A 20,313-nucleotide genomic window follows, 5' to 3' on the forward strand; every position below is an offset into this window, starting at 1 on the left:
AAAGTCTCAGTTAGCCTTCATAGCACTAAACATAGCCTAGCTAACGTTAGCTGGCTACAATTTCGCTGGTGGACATAAATACAGTACAGTAATATTCTATTCACAAAATAAAACCAATAATAAAGTTCAGTCTTACTTGTGAAAAGTAATCCCCTGAGCCCTGTTTTCAATAGTCTGCCGATTTGAACAGGAATACACCGCACAGTGCTCAGGCGTCTTGTATCTTCTGCTGCTTTGGAAGGATGACCGGTTCAAGATGGCGGCTGCATTTCTTGCACCCCAGCAGCCAATGCTGCGTCTACTCTTTATTATGTCTATGGGTAAGACATTCCAAAGGGACCAACTCAAATATAACCTTGCACCAACCACTGACAGAAGGGCCTCTATCACTAGTCCACTGTAATGATATTTTTTCTAGCAGCAAATGTAAGAATGATATACAACCTTTTGCTGGCTACAGTGGTTACATTCCTAGTTGGGAGACCTAAAATCAAAGACAATGGGTCCATTTCTAAATCTTCACCAAATATTTTTTCCATTTCACATAAAATATTAGACCAATACTTATGTAGTTTTTGACATGTCCACAGGCAATGAGTTAAGGTACCTATTTCGGTTTTACATTTGAGACACAAAGGAGAAAGTGAGGGGTCAAAAGAATGTCTGCGATTCGGGAATATGTATTCTATGTATAATTTTAAACTGGATTGCTTTCGTACAGGTAGATATCTTTTTGGCATGATTCCAAATATTCTCCCATGTGCCTTCATCAATAGTCACTGATAATTCTTTCTCCCACACACCCTTACTCCTCTGTATTTGAGGGAGACACCAAGAACTTTTTTAACATACAGAAACAGAGTATGTCAAAATTCTGCCGTGACCCGGATTCGAACCGGGGTTGCTGCGGCCACAACGCAGAGTACTAACCACTATACGATCACGGCGAGCTGCTGCTAAGCCTGTATGCACTGTATAAACACCTGCTGCAGAGCAGCATGACGTGTCAGAGATGGCCTTTGTTACTGGAGGCTATTACTGGGTTTTTATGTTATGTTCTTAGAGGATATAATCTCTAGCTTAGTATTCAGATCTTAAAGTCCTATTGTACTCATTTTTTGGGTCATATTTTTATATTGGGGTGTTGATGACAGCTGAAAGTCCAAATGAAAGAAGTATTGGTGTGATATACATATATATACTCTAACATCATAACAAAGTCAAAGGTGCATGATAATGTGATGCAGAAATATATATCCTGAGGCTTTTGGGAAACAGCATTTAAGTACTATTAAACATTTTCAGGTACTGTATCTCAAACACAAAACCACATATAATTTCTGTAGCTGTTTCCATCCAAAAGTGATTCGAATCATTGGGAAATGCGCATTAAAAGAAATACAAATCCTGTGTGTTTCCATTAAATGTACGGACTTTGGTGAAAACTACAAACTTGCGCAAGTTTTCCGCAAAACCACAAACAAAACAAGTCTCTCATTCTTCTTCTTCTATGTTTTCTGGCAGTTGGCAACCAGCTTGTAAATGCATTACCGCCTTCCCGACCTGGAGTGTGGATATCACCATGGAGAGAGGTGCACTACATCAGACTTAATTCGAACATAACTGTCTCCATCCCCCGTTTTGCGAATCAGCATTTTTTCGAATCAACCAAAACCCGGCTAAAGCGAGCGTATTTTAGTTAGTGCGAATCAGGGGATTTTAATTCGAATTTTGGCATTTCCATCATAATTTTCTGATGCGATACTTCAAGATGCACATCTAAACAGGCTGATGGAAACATGGCTTGTGTTATGTGTCTTTGCTTAGACGCTGCATCCTCAATACACGTGAAAAACACGTGAATGCCCCCACAAGTCAGACCAACTTGATAAGTCGGTGGAAATGTCGGTATACAAGTTGCAGAGTTGATGCCATATATGCACAAACATGTTGGATGATAGTAAATGTTCAGTTCATGGTAATAAACTTTTTATTAATTCACAATTACATTTTCATTTTTTCCTCACATGTCATTTTAACATGGTATTAGATTGTAACCTTTAGTTGCTGTCAATGTAGAGTGACTTAGATTAGTTAAAAAAAAGTTCCTCTTCATCATTTGTCAGGTTAAGTAATATTTCAGCAGTTTAAGGAGATGTACCAGTGCAACAAGTAGTCTGGGACAAAATCACTTTGAAATATAAAGCCTTAAACCATTTTCAACACATTGTTTAAATGTTCTATGCAATAAAAAGCTGTTTGTTGATGTAGCAGTGCAGTGTTTGTATAGTTTAAGCTGTTTGTTGGTGTATTAAGGGTACAGCTCAAGCCAAAAAAATAAATATTATTTGAAGACTGTAAGAACAACAGTTTCTTCTAAGCCTGGAGTGAAAGTGTTTTTGTAAAGTCAATCTGTAATAACAAAAACTTTTTACCATACAGAAACAGAGTATGTCAAAATCCTGCCGTGACCCGGATTCGAACCGGGGTTGCTGCGGCCACAACGCAGAGTACTAACCACTATACGATCACGGCGAGCTGCTGCTAAGCCTGTATGCACTGAATAAACACCTGCTGCAGAACAGCGTGACGTGTCAGAGAAGGCCTTTGTTACTGGAGGCTATTACTGGGTTTTTATGTTATGTTCTTAGAGGATATAATCTCCATCTCAGTGTTCAGATCTTAGTTCATCTTGGAAGATATTTTCCAACATACAGCAATAACTTATCTTCTGAATAATCCTATTAGAATGGTTGCAGCCTAAGGTAAGAGTCTTAACTGTAACACACCTTAAACTTAAAGATAATCAAAACACAAAGATATCTAAATAGGCTGTGCATGTTCGTGTACTGTTATAATGGATATTATCATCTGGTGTGATCTTTTTTCACCAAAGTGAGTAGCACAGCATCACTGTGTGCTACACCTACCTACATTAATCTCACTATTCCTTGTTGGACATGATTTTGCAAAGCCTACAACTCAACAGGGCTGCCTGTCTCTTCTTTAGCAGGTGAGTAAAGCAACCATGTCCATGTTCGCTCTTAGCTGGATTTTGACGACCCCATTTTCTTTTATTTTATTTGTTTTTTGTGGCAACAACTTGGCATAAATTAGCATTTAACGAATCATCTTCTGATTTTCAGCAAGGCACATGGGTAGTTCCACCAATAGTATAGTGTTATCAAACTCAGCTGACCAATAAGAGCTGAGTGGGGAGGGTCTATAAACAGCATGCACACACACACACACACACACACACACACGGACAGGGTTTCAAGACACACTACTTTCAAGTACATTTTGTTTAGGTGTCCGTTACAGCCTGATATCCAAATGAGTGTGGGTGAATGTACCAGAAATGGACAATTGAACTGCGTTTGAATGATTAGCTTGTGTTAGCTTGACCGCTAGCTATTGGACACTGAGAGAAAACAGCATACCGTGTGCGTTTTGTGCAACAGGTGGATGCGGTAGTCTACTGGTAGAGTAGAGAGAGAGAGAAGTAGTGGCAAAAAGGTTTTCCGTCGTCACAAAACTGGCCCAAATCACATTGCTGCAATCCGTGCCTTAAAAAATAAACCCACGCCGCGACCTCTTCCAAGGACGACTGACAGAATTGTGGCTGTGCAGAAGATGATGCATGTTTAGAACAACTTTATAGTGTTACAGCTGTTTCAATTATCTTCATCCTCTCTTGAGGGTCGCGGGGGGGCTGGAGCCTATCCCAGCTGACATCGGGCGAGAGGCAGGGTACACCCTGGACAGGTCGCCAGACTATTGCAGGGCTGACACATCGAGACAGACAACCATTCACGCTCACATTCACACCTACGGACAATTTAGAGTTACCAATTAACCTAGTCCCCAATCTGCATGTCTTTGGACTGTGGGAGGAAGACGGAGTGCCCGGAGAGAACCCACGCTGACACGGGGAGAACATGCAAACTCCGCACAGAAGGGCTCCCACGCCCAGGATCGAACCGGCAACCCTCTTGCTGTGAGGCGAGAGTGCTAACCACCACACCACCGTGCTGCCGGTTTCAATTATCTTAAAATACCAATTTCGAAAAGGCTAACGTGGTCGAGTTGATGACTAGCTTAAATGTGAAACCAACATTAAGCCAGTTAACTACTGTCAAACTAGATAGCTAACGGCAACATTAACATTTTTAGTACAGTGTGGTGGGGTGACTTTTGTTTTCTTTGTAACGGCTATTAAACCAGTAAACCAGCAAAGACTGCATTAGAGGGGGAATTAGCTAACGTTGGCTACAGTAGCTAAGATGTTATCTTAACTAGCTAACGTTAGCTTGACTAATTAACCGTGCACACAATGCTGTTATAACTTAGTTCACCAGGCCTGATTTTTTTTTTTTTTTTTTTTAATTATTACTTGTGTGTTTAAAATAATGCTACATCTTGACAAGTAGCAAACTCCTGTAAGGAATGACTTGAGGGATAATGTTAGGTAGTATGCCTTAGTGTGCAGCCAAATGCCAGAGTGTACATGCTGTTATAGCTATGAATGTAGAATGTAGTCCTCTAGACCTGAGCCAAGTCCCTGCATCTTGCTTGCTGCTGTAGCAGATTAGCTTGGAAGTTAGGTATGTTTTCGATCCAGTTAAGGTGGGCTGACCCTCATGCTGTTCTCATTTTTGTGGTAAGCCAAGTCAAGGCAAAACATATTAATATATATTTAGGAGTTGGTCCATGTACTGCTAAATTTAAATAATGTGGTGCAGAGTTTATAATTGGCTAATTTATGTCTACGTTCACTCTTATTCTGTTGCTTTGTTGTGGTTATTTGGACACTGTAACAACAGCAGTTTCTTCTAAGCCTGGGGTGAAAGTGTATTCATAACTTCATAACAAGAATTTTTTTTTTTTGAACAAGATATTTATTTGGTTTTCTGAATTTCAACAAAAATAATGCAATAGAATGCATACAAAACAAACAACAACAACAAAAACAGCTCAGATCAACAAATATAGGAGGTTACAGAAAATAGTCCCTGTTGCAGGGAAATCACAAAGTGTAAGAATCCATGTTATATATAACACATAACACAATAGATAGAAGTTATATATCAGAGACAATGAGATATATAATTTTAAAATATATATAATATATAATTCATACATATATAGAGAGAGTATCAATATAATCCATATATATGTGTGTATATACATACATACGTACATATATATATATATATATATATATGTGTGTGTGTGTGTGTATATACAGTATATATATGTCGAGAGAGAGAGATTGTTCTTTAGGGAAATCCTGCTTACCCAGCCTTTAAGAAAGTATAGGGAGTGATTGGTTGTGTTTAGCCAGTCAAGGGCCATTTGAAAGAGTGACTGTTCCGAGGCCGTTCTACCCAGGCAGATGCACATTCACATCAAAACAGCAGGAAATGTACCTATTCCAGCATTATCAGCACATATAGCAAAGCAAACCAAAAAGTTCCACAACAGAATAAAAAAGAGTGACAACCATGAGTGACTAGAGCAAAGCCTGGATAACAAATGGGGAGGGGAAGGAAGTGGAAATGCCTTTACAGCTCTCATCTTGCTTTTCAGACTTGCATAACAAAGCAAAGAGAGAATAAAAATGTAAATTCTCAAGTTAAACACAAGAACATGACACACCCCCGCCCCAAACTATATTTACACATGTACAAAGTTGCTCATGAAAGTTTTACATGAGCTAAAACCCCTGAAAGAGGACTGTTTTGCAGAGCTTCTTTCTCGTGCTCCCTTTCTGCAGGTCAAGAGAGGTGAGTTTGGCAATGTGGTGCAGCAATGTGGTGCAGCCTTATCTTAAGAAACACAGACACAACCAATGACAACAAGTTGGAATGATGGTTGTCGATGCCAAACTGTGTCTCCTCAGTGTGTTCCCCAAGCAGAAAAACATCCTCGGTTCGAATCTCCTCCCTGTGACTGTCGACACCTTTGGAGCATGCTTTGTTGAAGCTCAGCGAATCACCCTCTCTGCAGCTCTCAGCACCTTCACTGTGTCTTGTGATGGAATCACTAGGCCACTGTTGTTTTTCAGGGCCAGAAGGTGGTAGCTCTAGTCAAATGATGATGGTACAGCATCTCTGAACAAGCTTGCACGGCACACATCACAGGACACCTTTCGCAGAATCTGCTGGACTACAAATCCTGCTATGTAGACCAGAGCATTTTCCACCAGACCATCAAACCGAGTGGGAAGATAGCTGTGGTCACACACAACGGCCGAAATGTTGGCGAATGGAGATGGGTGCTCTTCAGCAGTTTCAGCAGAGGACATCTCTACAGCAGACAGGGACACAGTGTGATCTTGGGCTGCCACGTTGCCTGTCTCACTAGGTGAGACACCACACCGAACCATCAGACGGCGGAAGATGGCCTGGAACTGGCATGCAGATCGATTGTTATTCCAGCTGCCTTGATTGAGAAAAAAAAAACAAAATACACACATTACTCACAAGACATAACATATTATTAAGATATTCATTAAGTATATTTTCAGAATTTATTGTAATTAAATGAACATCAACCCTACCCGACGCTCTGATTGAATTAAATAGGAGCTCCAAGTGATCCTGGCTGAACCTGTAGGTGAGGACATACCGCTGAACTTGGAGCAGTTCAGGAATCATCAGCATCAACGTGTCGATGTTAATGACAAATCCGATAACAGACAAGTACCTGCAAAAGAAAAAAGTTTTATTACTCTGATCATGGCAAAACCAGACACCCCAAGAAAGCACCATATAATTTTGCTCATTCAAAGCAGTAATGTGAATTTTCCATCACATCCATCGGTAACATATAATCACCAATTCTTGAGTGCCTATCATAGAGGTGCAAACTCACAGAGAATGAAAATGGTAAACAGCTACCAGGGTGGATAGATAATTAGTTTGCATCCATGTTTGTAGGAATGGGATCAGTTTCTTGTTTAACTTATACAGTATACTTGTAGGACAGGAACTGGGAGAACTCGAGAACAAGAACACATGCAAGAACACATTCAATACATACCATTTTGACACCTACATGTACTTGATGTTGTGTAATACATACCATTTACAAACATCTAGGACCTGAAACACATACAAGACAATTCCGACAAACAAAACTGAACACTGAAAAACATTGAAATAAAAGAGCATCATGTTAGCATACATACTGTTATGACACTTGTGTGGGACTGAATACAAAACAATTTGAACAGAGACAAAACAAAAGAAAAAACATTGTAACAGTAGCATCATATGAACCTGATGCAGAGAACGGAGCATCTTAGGAACTCGATGCATAAGGGAACAGAGTATCATTGAACTCATGTCGTGAATAACAAGCACTATTTTAATAGGCCTCTTAGATCGGTGAAGGGGTGTTCCATCTTTTGTCACCAAAGTGAGCAAGTACTCACTGGCTCTTGACAAAAATGCTTTGCTCTCCATCCAATTCAAAGCACCCAAGGGAGCTTTGAATCCTTTGGCACGAGGATCGTGTCCATTCATTGTATCGAACAGCCTGTCAATCATCTATAAAGAAATAGCTGCATCTTAATCACTATCATTACAGGGTTTCATTAGGTATCAGATAGTTGAAATCAATACTCATCTATTCAAAATATACAGAGAACAGAGTACTTATTTCTAAACTGTATGTTCAACGTGTAAACATGCAAGTATTAGTATTTGCTTGACTTCTTTCTCTCCGTAGGCCTGCTTTGTACTACAGCAAATTTCACACAGAGCTTTACCACTCTAAAATTTGTGAGGGTATGTATAAGGTTATATACGAACATTTGTATTTATGAAGATATGCAATATCACGGTTTATGACAATATTTGCATGTTGAATTTAGAGACAGTCAGAATTATCAATGAATTGTTCCTGATGCTCAAATCAAATTTTGATGAATTATTTTAAAAAAACATGTACTTGGTTCTATAATCACTAATTGTATTACCTCAATGAATTCTGCCATTGCCTCACAGTCTTTAAACTGAGAGTACCCAAGATCCCTCATTGTGCGGAGAGCCACTGACACAGAGCGACTCAGTGTTTGTGCAGCCAGGGACACCCTCATCTTGTGGTTCTCAAAGTAGACATGTTTGTCTGTAATTTTATTGGCAGTGTGCAGTCCATCTTTTTTTTGGCACATCCTTGAGATGATTGATGTACCTCCAATTGATCTGTCCGGTGGTCATTGCAATTGGACTGTACGCCTGCAGAGTAAGAATCAGTCACTGCTCAAACAAGTACAAACAGCAAAATGTTGATCATCACGTCCAGCCATAACTGTGCAAATGAACAGACAACAATATATAGATATAACTTTTAGCAGCAGAGACATAACTTGTACAAATAGGACTACAATGATCATCATTTACCTGCAACATATTACGTGCCAACTTAAGCATGTGGCAAGCATCCGTCATTACAAATACTTTCTCACCAGTCACCAGATGCGGGAAACTGGTTTTAAGCGGTTCTCGTGGATTTCCCTTCAGCTCACACCCAAGTTGGTTGCACATGCTGACGTTGGAGTCATGCCCATCCATTGTTACACATACCACCCGAATGCCCCATGCATGCAGCTCCTCCAAAGCATGACTGAGGAGGACTCTTTGTGTTTCTGGTGACAGAGACTTCGTCAGGTAGTATGCAATGGGAGCCTTCCAATGTCCTTGTAGGCCAACCACCATGAACACAAGAGCCTCAGTAGCAACATCAGTCTCACTGTTTCCATCACCCATGTCTACAAAACCAGACATTGACTGGGTATGTGGATTATATTGCACATGTTTTCTGATGGCCATGGTATCCAACATGAGTGCAGCACATCCATATTTAGCCTGGTCTTCCTGGCATCTTCTCTCCAGCATATCCAGCATCATCTTGTTCAGGTCAGGCTTGTCATCCACTGAACACAAAAAAATTGAGAAGTAGCTATTTAACGTATTTTGCATCATTAATTTCCAAAAATTCAATCGGACAACATTAAGACTACCTTTGTAATGTATGTGGATGTGGGAGGGGAAAATGTCGAGTCTCTCTGAGGTATTTGTATGCCTTTGGACCATGTAGATGGAGTGTGAGGGCAAACTCTGTAGTCCTTTGTGTACTCATGGCCCTGCTTTGCCATGAAGTCTATCTGAAGATCTGAAATTTTATGAGCAAAAGTCCCCTTCACATAATAACTAAGGAGTTTAATAAAGAGTGTAAGAATAAGATGTACATTAATTTCAAAGTGCTAATTTCGTCTTACCTGCGTAGAATTCAAGCGTCTTTTTGAGCTCTTCATTAATGAGGTTCTTTTCCCTCAAATACCCCAAAAGACTCTTCACTGTGGTCTTTGCCGTCTTTTCTCTGGCCATGGCGTGGTCTTAAGAGAGGTAGGAGAAGCAGGCAAGGCATAGCCATGATCCTAGTAGCAAGAGGGATGAACATGGTTTGAGTGACGTTTCACTTCACACACATCACTCTGACACCACTAGTGTATGGCCCATATTTTTTCTTATAGTCATCACCTGTCAAAGCCACTGCCAGCACCGTGTGTGTGTGTGTGTGTGTGTGCGGAAATACTCACATCATTAGGCTGAGGTTGTGGGTGTGAGGTTGCAGTTTCTGGGGCATCCTGAGAGGCCACGGACAGGCTCTCTTCAGCTCTTCTGGAGGTAGACGTAATCCTGCCCTTATCCAGCTAAAATGAAGAAGCATAATACTTGAAAAGAATATATACAGGTTCACCTCCAAAGAGTAGGTGTATCATCATGAGGCTATTAGTATTCATAAATGTAAATATTCTATTATCAATCATAGGGCAGGGTGAGATACTTATATATATATGTGTGTGTATGTGTGTGTATACAGGGATAAGTATCTCACCCTGCCCTATGATTGATAATAGAATATTTACATTTATGAATGCTAATAGCCTCATGACGATACACCTACTCTTTGGAGGTGAACCGGAAAGCTGAAGATGGATGGAATAACACCATCTCTGAGTCTGACCTGTCCTATCAAAATCGTCCTGCTTAAAATGCTCACTGCAAAGCACGTATGAATCACTTGCAGTGAATCCTTCCCTCCTCAAAGCCACTTCCCACTTCTTCCTCACATCTTTGTCTTTGGGAAACCTTCAAAATGAAAACGGGAGATTTGGGAGAGTCTACACAAAAACATTTTACAAAGGAGGTCAAGCTTTTCTTCCTTCTTCTTACTATTTTCTTCCTATTTTTTCTATTTTTTCATCCTATTTTTTCCTATTTCCTATTATTCCTATTTTCCGATTTACTTCTTCCTATTTTCTTCCTTCAAATTTCTCAGAACCTTTCTTCAACAAAACTCCTATTTTTAATGCGTATCTGTTGATAATGAACCAAAGCTGCTGAAATTGTGAGTAAGCTTGTTTGCAAACTATTCTACTGTAAGATGTTCTGTTGTCTGTATTTTTAAGTAAGTGGGGTGGGTATGAGACATGAGAGGTATCTTACTTTTGTTAGGGTGAAAGAATTACATGTGAATAATACAGTCTGTGCCACGTGTGTAAAATTTGCTGGTCAATGTTATACCAGTATTTGTTTTATTTCTACAACAGCATTCTTGTGTCAGTTGTAATCTAAATAAGTGTTAAGGAATATATGATTTATAAAGTCTCAGTTAGCCTTCATAGCACTAAACATAGCCTAGCTAACGTTAGCTGGCTACAATTTCGCTGGTGGACATAAATACAGTACAGTAATATTCTATTCACAAAATAAAACCAATAATAAAGTTCAGTCTTACTTGTGAAAAGTAATCCCCTGAGCCCTGTTTTCAATAGTCTGCCGATTTGAACAGGAATACACCGCACAGTGCTCAGGCGTCTTGTATCTTCTGCTGCTTTGGAAGGATGACCGGTTCAAGATGGCGGCTGCATTTCTTGCACCCCAGCAGCCAATGCTGCGTCTACTCTTTATTATGTCTATGGGTAAGACATTCCAAAGGGACCAACTCAAATATAACTTTGCACCAACCATTGACAGAAGGGCCTCTATCACTAGTCCACTGTAATGATATTTTTTCTAGCAGCAAATGTAAGAATGATATACAACCTTTTGCTGGCTACAGTGGTTACATTCCTAGTTGGGAGACCTAAAATCAAAGACAATGGGTCCATTTCTAAATCTTCACCAAATATTTTTTCCATTTTACATAAAATATTAGACCAATACTTATGTAGTTTCTGACATGTCCACAGGCAATGAGTTAAGGTACCTATTTCGGTTTTACATTTGAGACACAAAGGAGAAAGTGAGGGGTCAAAAGAATGTCTGCGATTCGGGAATATGTATTCTATGTATAATTTTAAACTGGATTGCTTTCGTACAGGTAGATATCTTTTTGGCATGATTCCAAATATTCTCCCATGTGCCTTCATCAATAGTCACTGATAATTCTTTCTCCCACACACCCTTAATCCTCTGTGTATTTGAAGGAGACACCAAGAACTTTTTAACATACAGAAACAGGGTATGTCAAAACACTGCCGTGACCCGGATTCGAACCAGGGTTGCTGCGGCCACAACGCAGAGTACTAACCACTATACGATCACGGCGAGCTGCTGCTAAAATATTAGATCTTGGGTGCCCAACCAGTCGATCGTGATCGACTAGTAGATCGCAGACTGATTCCCAGTCGATCGTGAGATACATAGTCAATAAATAAATAGAACTGTAAAATAGAACTATTTCTCCGGCTGCACTGCGGCCTCTTGTGCCTCAAGCCACGCCCCTTTCCGTTGTGTGAGGTCCCTCCACTCCCTTGCGCAGTCAGACCAGGTTGACAGGTATATGGCCGTTATCAAAGCTAACTGGTTTAGCCGGATAAAAAAAAAACCCCACAAAGATGGCAGAAGCCAGAAAAACGAAAACCTACCATTTTCACTCAGAATGGGAGGAGGATTATTTTTTTGTTTACTCAAATTCAAAGTCCATCTGTCTCATCTGCAATGCCAGCGTGTCCATACCGAAGAAGGGCAATCTGGAGCGGCATTTCAAAACAGTGCACAAAAGCTCCGAGACGGATTTTCCTGCTAAAACTGCTCTACGCACTCGCAAAGTGCAGGAATTGAAGAGTCAGCTTGCAGCGCAGCAGTCTATTTTTACTAGGCCCAACACCAAGGGTAAGGCGGCAACAATAGCATCATATCGAGTCAGTCACGTTCTTGCTAAACACAAAAAGTCTTTCAAGCACGGCGAAGTTGTGAAAGAAGCGTTCATTGAGGCTGCAGATGCACTCTTTGATGAGTTTAAGAACAAAATGGAGATCGTTGCCGCTATTAAGGACGTGCAGTTATCCCGGAATACTGTTACACGGCAGTGTGAGGCAATGACAGAGGATGTTGAGGGGCAATTGAAGAAGGACATTGACGCATGTGAGTGCTTCTCCCTCCAGTTCGACGAGTCGACTGATACGGTGGATGTGGCACAGTTATGTGTTTTCATTAGAATGGTTTTTGATGACATAAGTGCCAAAGAAGAGCTACTCATATTTCTGCCATTGAAAGGACATACAAGAGGCGAAGATGTTTTCAACGCTTTCATGGAGTTTGTTAACAAGCGCCAACTGCCTCTCTTCAAGCTCATCTCCATCACAACTGATGGTGCTCCAGTGATGGTCGGCCACACTAGTGGGTTCATTGCACTGTGCAAAAAAAGTGAATCTTTCCCGGACATCCTTAATTATCTTTGTATAATTCACCAGCAAGCATTGTGTGAGAAGATTTTAAACATGAAAGAAGTGATGGATGTTGCTATGAAGATAGTGTGCTCTGTTCGGGCCAGGAGTCTACAGAGAAGGTTATTCAGGGCTCACTTGGAGGACACAGGTGCAGAACATACAGACCTGCTGCTTCACACAGATGTGAGATGGCTTAGCAGAGGTAAATTTTTGGCAAGGTTCAGTGAGTTGTTGCCTGAAATCAAAGATTTTCTGAAGCTTTCAAAACATGCAGAATATGCACAGCTAGAGGACTGCCAGTGGCTTTTGGACTTAGCGTTCCTGACAGATCTCACTGGAATGCTCAATGATTTGAATTTAGAGCTCCAGGGTCAGGATAAACATGTGATCAACATGATTAGTTCAGTGAACACATTTAAAAGCAAGCTACAACTGCTTTCAAGTAGGCTGCACCGCTGTGACCTGCGAAACTTTCCTTACATGCAAGCAGAACTTCAGCGTCAGGGCAAAGATTCTGCACAGCTTGACAGTGCACATTATAAGGAGCAAGTTCAGAGCATCTTGTCAGAATTTGAGAAGCGTTTTACTGACTTTACATCCATTGAGCCTGTTGCCAGCGAGGGTATCGATGTGGATTACATTGCTTCCAAAGTAGCATCACTGTTTCAACTGGATAGCTCTGCTGTTGAGATTGAGATTCTCACACTGCAAAATGACATTGAGATCAAATCCAGGGCGACACCTGGCATGAAAGGAGACTTCTGGAACCTAATGCTGGAAAACAAATATCCCAACCTCAGAAGTTGTGCCTTGAACTTAACAGCACTTTTTGGATCAACATATTTGTGCGAGGCTGCTTTCTCTCACATGAAAATCATCAAGTTGAAGCACAGATCTACAATGACAGATGACCACGTTGTGGCCTCCCTAAGGCTGGCAACCAGCTCCTACTGCCCTGACTTCGAGAAACTAGCTGCCTCCTCCCAGTGCCAGAGATCCCACTGAGGTAGGGAAATACATTTATGCAACTTTTTTGCAACTCACAAACTGCTTTTTATTATATCTGGATGGGTTTTCTGTTTGTTGTGTGCATATTAAATGTGTAGATAGGCTGTTGGCGGCTTCCTATGTGAACTGGTAGATCTCGACAGGCTGACAACTTTAAAAGTAGATTTTGGTTCAAAAAAGGTTGGGCACCCCTGTATTAGACCAATATTTCTGTAGTTTTTGACATGTCCACAGGCAAAAAGTTAAGGTACCTATTTCGGTTTTACATTTGAGACACAAAGGAGAAAGTGAGGGGTCAAAAGAATGTCTGCGATTCGGGAATATGTATTCTATGTATAATTTTAAACTGGACTGCTTTCATCCGGGTACAGATAGATATCTTTGTGGCATGATTCCAAATATTCTCCCATGTGCCTTCATCAGTAGACACTGATAATTCTTTCTCCCACACACCCTTAATCCTCTGTGTATTTGAAGGAGACACCAAGAACTTTTTAACATACAGAAACAGAGTATGTCAAAATTCTGCCGTGACCCGGATTCGAACCGGGGTTGCTGCGGCCACAACGCAGAGTACTAACCACTATACGATCACGGCAAGCTGCTGCTAAGCGTGTTTGCAGTGAATTAACACCTGCTGCAGAGCAGCATGACGTGTCAGAGAAGGCCTTTGTTACTGGAGGCTATTACTGGGTTTTTATGTTATGTTCTTAGAGGATATAATCCCCCCCCCCCTCCTGACCTCTGGTGGCCATATAAGAAATTGGCATGGCTGCAGACCAGATCAAAAAAAATCTTTTTGACAACTATAAAATGGTTTTGATGTGTAGTTAGTGATAAGCTCTTTCAGTCAGAATGGTTGAAATTAAAAAAATATTTTTCAGGTGTGTGTCAGTGTGTAATCTACTCACAGACACTGAAATCCTTAAAACCAGTATTTTTTATTCCTTGGCCATGGCAGCATAAAATCAGGATTTTCATCAGGTTTTGCATTCATTTTGAAGGTTAGGCCTCAAATTTTATGCTTTTACTCACATTTAGCTGATTTTTTTGTATTTCATATAGTTTCCCACTGAGGAACAGCCATGCCTCTGTCACGCCGAGACCCACACCATCATGTCATACCTCCCGAAAAGAGGAAGAATGTGCTCCTGTTGTCCACCAAGCACCACATATGAACCTCCTAGGAGGGTCTGGGGGCACGCGTCCGAACCCACTCAGGTACTAAAGAACCAATCCTAACAATAAGAAAAATAAGAAAAATGAAGATACAACAATTAGAATTAGAAAGAAAGATTTATTTTTTTAAAGATTATTTTTTGGGGTTTTTGCCTTTAATGAACAGGAAAGAGTGAAATGGGGTGAGAGAGAGCGGGGGGGGGGGGGGTTTATTTATGTAACAAAGATTTATTTGTCAATAGGAACAGGAGCCAGAGTTCACTGATGATTCTGGAAGATTCTGCCCCTCTCTGAAGCAGACCTGAAACCACAAAGACAAAGACTTGTACACCAGCTGAACAGCTGCCTATCATCTGGTCTGGTGTGCATATCTGTTTATTACTGTAATGTAAGGTGTGAAACATGAATATTCAAATATTGTACTTATGACTTGTACTTGCTTTTTTGGCCTTCTGTGCCAATATTTCCAGTGCTTTTTTCTGCTTTTTCATGATCTATGATAATCATAGATTATGAAAGTCTTGGTCTACACTAAGTGGAAAAAGAAATCCTCCTACACACCCCATAGTATTTTATTTATTTAGTGATAACACCTAGCACTGGCTACTAACCAACACTGACCTCTGCATTGGCTGCTCTTTCAAACAGGGGCACTGGCACCTTCACTGCTTCCCTTATCTGCACAGGGCTGTGACAGCTGAGTAGATGTCCCCTGTTGTGACAGGCCCTGAGTTGCTGATGTGACACTACGTGTGGTCAGAATAGTCACTACCTTCTGTCTGTGTGTTTGCATTTTACAGTGCGCCAAAAGGGCATGGGAGCCCTTACAAGAGCAGTTTATTACTTTGCAGCAGAGACTACATCTGGCATGACCTGGTTGGTCGATTTTCTTAAAGAAATGAGACAGGGGAAACACATATTCCTTTCCCTTAATATCAGTGTTTGAATCTAGCTTCAGCCAGGACCAGCTCCACTTACACCTGACTCCTGACTCAAGCTGAGCTACTGTCAGGGCATCCTCCTCCCCAAACTCCCTCATTCTGAAAAATTGAAGTGAGAATGGAAAGTTAGCTAGCTCTGCAACTTGGACTGGTGAAATGTGATGCTAGCTAATGTAGCCTAAATAGCCAAAGCATAGCACATTTCATATGCAGTGGCGACTCAAAAGTGCTTTACGTTGCAATAAAAGTCATATTATAAAACAGTAAGTGTATTAAAGGCATTTAAATAGAGAGGCATATGAGTGGCTCTTCTCCATTAGACTACTCTGTCGTGCAGGCAACACGGCACGAGCCACAGCTTCAATCACTGCAGCCATCAGCATCAAGTCAACATTTATCGAAAAATGAACAGCAATTCTCTGATCTTTGACACCGCCATCGAACGTGACAGTGACTACTGTAACTTACACTACACCATTAGTGGAACTTGATTAGCTACAATAATGGATTCATTCCTCCGGCATCCCACAACGCTGCAGTGAAGCTGTGCTAACTACTACAACTAGCTAATGCTACTATCTTTACTATGACAAATGTTAATACATTAGCACCAACATTGTTTAGCTAGTTAACAGATACCATGGCAAGCTAAAACGAACCAAATGTTGACAAGGTAATGGTATCATGCACAATTAGCCTACTAAAAGAGAACATATTGCTTACCGTAAAGCGAGTGTTCTCCACTTTCCACTTTCGTTAGTTTTAAATCACTAATGTCAACATTAGCCCCAAAAAAGGTATCTCCAGTGACACAGACCGCATGTGCAGGTCGCGTCGTGCACAAGCTGCACTAGTCAGGAAAGCAGGAGACTTGTTCTCGCGCCTCAGAAAAAAAAAACTTGCACGTCATGTGATTGGCACAAGGTGAGTAGGTTTGCCTGATTGCCTCGCAGTCAGATGGAGATATTTTCATGAGGACGGAAGACCAGCATGTACACTTATTATCGCACACACACACACACACACACACACACACACACACACACACACACAATAGCACATGGGCTTGACCCACAGATGTGGCCGGAGAACAAACAGGTGGCCACTACATGAGTCAGGGAGGCACGAGCACCAGCAGCAAGCACAAGCGTCCCAACCCAGAAATCAAGCAATGCAGACAGGGGCCTTTGCTCAGTCTGCCACAAGAGAGTGTCAATCCGCTGTGCCGTCTGCAAGAAGCATGTTTGCAGGGAGCACTGGGCTCCAGTGTGCACACCGTGCACTGATGGACGTTAGACGCACACACACACACACACACACACACACGACTTTCCCTTTTCAATCCAATTCAATTATTTGTTCTGTTGTAAACACACACACACACACACACACACACACACACACACACACACACACACACACACACACCACATTCCCTTTTCAATTCAATTCAGTTATTAGTTCTGTTGTTTGATATCTGTTTTGATGGATGTTCTAATAAATGCTGTTATTTTGCAAGATTTGGTGAGTGGTGTCAGAGGTGACAGAATGAGGCAATTTTGTAATTCTCTTTATTTTACAAAATTTCATGAAGTTTGCTGCAGAGAAATGGGAAATTACAGGGAAAATCTTTTTTTTTCACTTTGTTTCTCATGGGCAGTAAAAAAAAAAAAAAAAAAGTGGTTATAATGGAAGTCTGTGGTACCAGTCTTGTAGCTAACAAGGTCAATGTAACTTTTTTGTTCAATGTCACATTACATTTTTCAAAAAAAGCAGTTAGTGGTATATGATCAAAACTGGCACCTGAAGGGTTAATTATTAATGTGATTCGTTAAATCATGATATAAATCAATCAAGAACCCCTTAATAAAGAAACTAGGAAAAAAAGTTTGGAAAAATATTAATCTTTAATAAATTTATTCCAGTTTAAAGGTCAAACTACAAATCTTGTAGATAATAAGGCGAACATAACTTTTTTGGACAAACTGACATTTTACAAAAAGTAACAATACACCAAAATCAATGTGATTAATTAAATCATGACATAAATCAATTAAGAACCCCTTCATGAAGAAACTGGGGGAAAAAGTTTGGAAAAATATTCATCTTTCATAAATTTATTCCAGTTTAAAGGTCAAACTACAAATCTACATAGTTAACAAGGCCAACGTAACTTTTTTTAAACAAGGAATAAGGGTTAATAGATATTTAGGAGTTGGTCTGTGTGCTACTAAATTTAAATAATATGGTGCAGTTTATAATTAGCTAATTTCTGTCTACGTCACTGTTGCTTTGTTATTTGGACACTGTAACAGCAAGTTTCTTCTCAGCCTGGAGTGAAAGTGTTTTTGTAAAGTCAAACTGTAATACCAAGAACTTTTTACCATACAGAAACAGAGCATCTCAAAATCCTGCCGTGACCCGGATTCGAACCGGGGTTGCTGCGGCCACAACGCAGAGTACTAACCACTATACGATCACGGCGAGCTACTGCTAAGTATGTTTGTAGTGAATAAACACCTGCTGCAGAGCAGCGGACATGTCAGAGAAGGCCTTTGTTACTGGAGGCTATTACTGGTTTTTTATGTTATGTTCTTAGAGGATATAATCTCCATCTCAGTGTTCAGATCTTAATTCATCTTGGAAGATATTTTCCAGCATACAGCAAGAACATATCTTGTGAGAGGATTTGCAAAGTCACCCCACTAATAAATTACTTATGCAGCTGCACACAATGCTGTTATAACTTAGTTCACCAGGCCTGACAATGGTGGGGTTTTTTTGTTTGTTTTTTTTGTTTTTTTTCTCTGTATTTAGGAGTTGGTCCATGTGCTGCTAAATTTACATAATGTGGTGCAGAGTTTATAATTAGCTAATTTATGTCTACGCCAATCTTATTCTGTTGCTTTGTTGTGGTTATTTGGACACTGTAACTACAGCAGTTTCTTCTCAGCCTGGGGTGAAAGTGTTTTCGTATCTCAAAATACTGCCATGACCCGGATTCAAACCGGGGTTGCTGCGGCCACAACGCAGAGTACTAACCACTATACGATCACGGCGAGCTACTGCTAAGCGTGTTTGCAGTAAATAAACACCTGCTGCAGAGCAGCGTGACGTGTCAGAGAAGGCCTTTGTTACTGGAGGCTATTACTGGTTTTTTATGTTATGTTCTTAGAGGATATAATCTCTAGCTTAGTATTCAGATCTTAATTCATCTTGGAAGATATTTTCCAACATACAGCAAGAACGTATCTTCTGAATAATCCTATTAGGACGGTTGCAGCCTAAGGTAAGAGTCTTAACTGTAACACACCTTAAACTTACAGATAATCAAAACACAGAAATGTCTAAATAGGCTGTGCATGTTGTCAAAACAACAACAACAAAAAGTTTAAATGGTTACAGTCTGTCAGCAATTATTCCATTAACAGTGCTGATCAAAGTTGCACTGGGTAGTAGCCTAATGCAGATGGTAGGCTAATTGGTGTTTTTAGTTTTCGTGTACTGTTATAACGGATATTATCATCTGGTGTGATCTTTTCAGCATTCAGCATCAGTGTGTGCTACACTCACTATTCCTTGTTGGACATGATTTTGCAAAGCCCATAACTTAACAGGGCTGCCTGTCTGTTCTTTGGCAGGTGAGTAAAGTGGGGTCTGCCCATTGGTCCGACATCCCATTGTTCAGACCATATTAAACCCATTGTTCCGAAGACCCATTGTTCCGAAATCATCATGATGCCCTATGGTTAAGGTCTGGTTAGGTTTAGGCACAAAAACCACTTGGTTAGGGTCAGGAAAGGCACTTGTATCTCGACCAGTACCCTACTTTTGTTGCGTTTGCTGATCCTCTATGGTACACAAATACAGTATAGCCTAGTATAATCACATATCGGAACAACGGGACGTCGGACTAATAGAATGTCGGACCAATGACATGGACCCAGTAAAGCAACCATGTCCACGTTCGCTCTTAACTGGATTTTGACGACCCCATTTTCTTCACATCCACAGACTGCGCTAAGTATCTTCTTATCACCTATAATTAAGTATTTGGTATTTCCAGTGAAGCAGCATGTTTAGAACAACTTTATAGTGTTGTTTACCATACATTACAGCTGTTTTAATTATCTTAAAAATACCAAATTTGAAAAGGCTAATGTGGTCGAGTTGATGACTAGCTTAAATGTGAAACCAACATTAAGCCAGTTAACTACCGTCAAACTAGATAGCTAAAGGCAACATTAACATTTTTAGCACAGTGTGGTGGGGTGACTTTTGTTTTCTTTGTAATGGCCATTAAACCAGTAAACCAGCGAAGACTGCATTAGAGGGGAATTAGCTAACGTTGGCTAAAGTAGCTAACATGTTAGCTAGACTAGCTAACATTAGATTGACTAATTAACCGTAACTAATGTCAGTTTTGTATGTGCAGAC

General features: G+C 40.5%; 1 protein-coding gene and 5 non-coding genes across 6 annotated transcripts; 1 reads left to right on the forward strand and 5 right to left on the reverse strand.

Moving 5' to 3' along the window:
- Positions 1 to 875: 875 nt before the first annotated feature.
- On the reverse strand, positions 876 to 947 carry trnah-gug (transfer RNA histidin (anticodon GUG)). The gene has a single exon. It is a non-coding gene; the product is annotated as a tRNA-His (tRNA).
- A 1,516-nt stretch (positions 948 to 2,463) lies between these two features.
- On the reverse strand, positions 2,464 to 2,535 carry trnah-gug (transfer RNA histidin (anticodon GUG)). The gene has a single exon. It is a non-coding gene; the product is annotated as a tRNA-His (tRNA).
- Positions 2,536 to 11,552: 9,017 nt separating this feature from the next.
- Positions 11,553 to 11,624, reverse strand: trnah-gug (transfer RNA histidin (anticodon GUG)). Its single transcript has one exon. It is a non-coding gene; the product is annotated as a tRNA-His (tRNA).
- A 290-nt stretch (positions 11,625 to 11,914) lies between these two features.
- LOC125896171 (general transcription factor II-I repeat domain-containing protein 2-like) lies at positions 11,915 to 13,753 on the forward strand. Its single transcript, XM_049588537.1, has one exon. It carries the CDS (start codon positions 11,915 to 11,917, stop codon positions 13,751 to 13,753), a length of 1,839 nt encoding a protein of 612 aa, XP_049444494.1.
- Positions 13,754 to 14,282: 529 nt separating this feature from the next.
- Positions 14,283 to 14,354, reverse strand: trnah-gug (transfer RNA histidin (anticodon GUG)). Its single transcript has one exon. It is a non-coding gene; the product is annotated as a tRNA-His (tRNA).
- A 3,934-nt stretch (positions 14,355 to 18,288) lies between these two features.
- trnah-gug (transfer RNA histidin (anticodon GUG)) lies at positions 18,289 to 18,360 on the reverse strand. Its single transcript has one exon. It is a non-coding gene; the product is annotated as a tRNA-His (tRNA).
- Positions 18,361 to 20,313: the final 1,953 nt, after the last annotated feature.

This window comes from Epinephelus fuscoguttatus, linkage group LG10, assembly GCF_011397635.1.
Source record: "Epinephelus fuscoguttatus linkage group LG10, E.fuscoguttatus.final_Chr_v1".
NCBI classification, from domain to species: Eukaryota; Metazoa; Chordata; class Actinopteri; order Perciformes; family Serranidae; genus Epinephelus; species Epinephelus fuscoguttatus.

Excerpts from the sequence above, each read along its gene's own strand:
- LOC125896171 (XM_049588537.1), top strand. The coding sequence starts at position 11,915 with ATGGCAGAAGCCAGAAAAACGAAAACCTACCATTTTCACTCAGAATGG.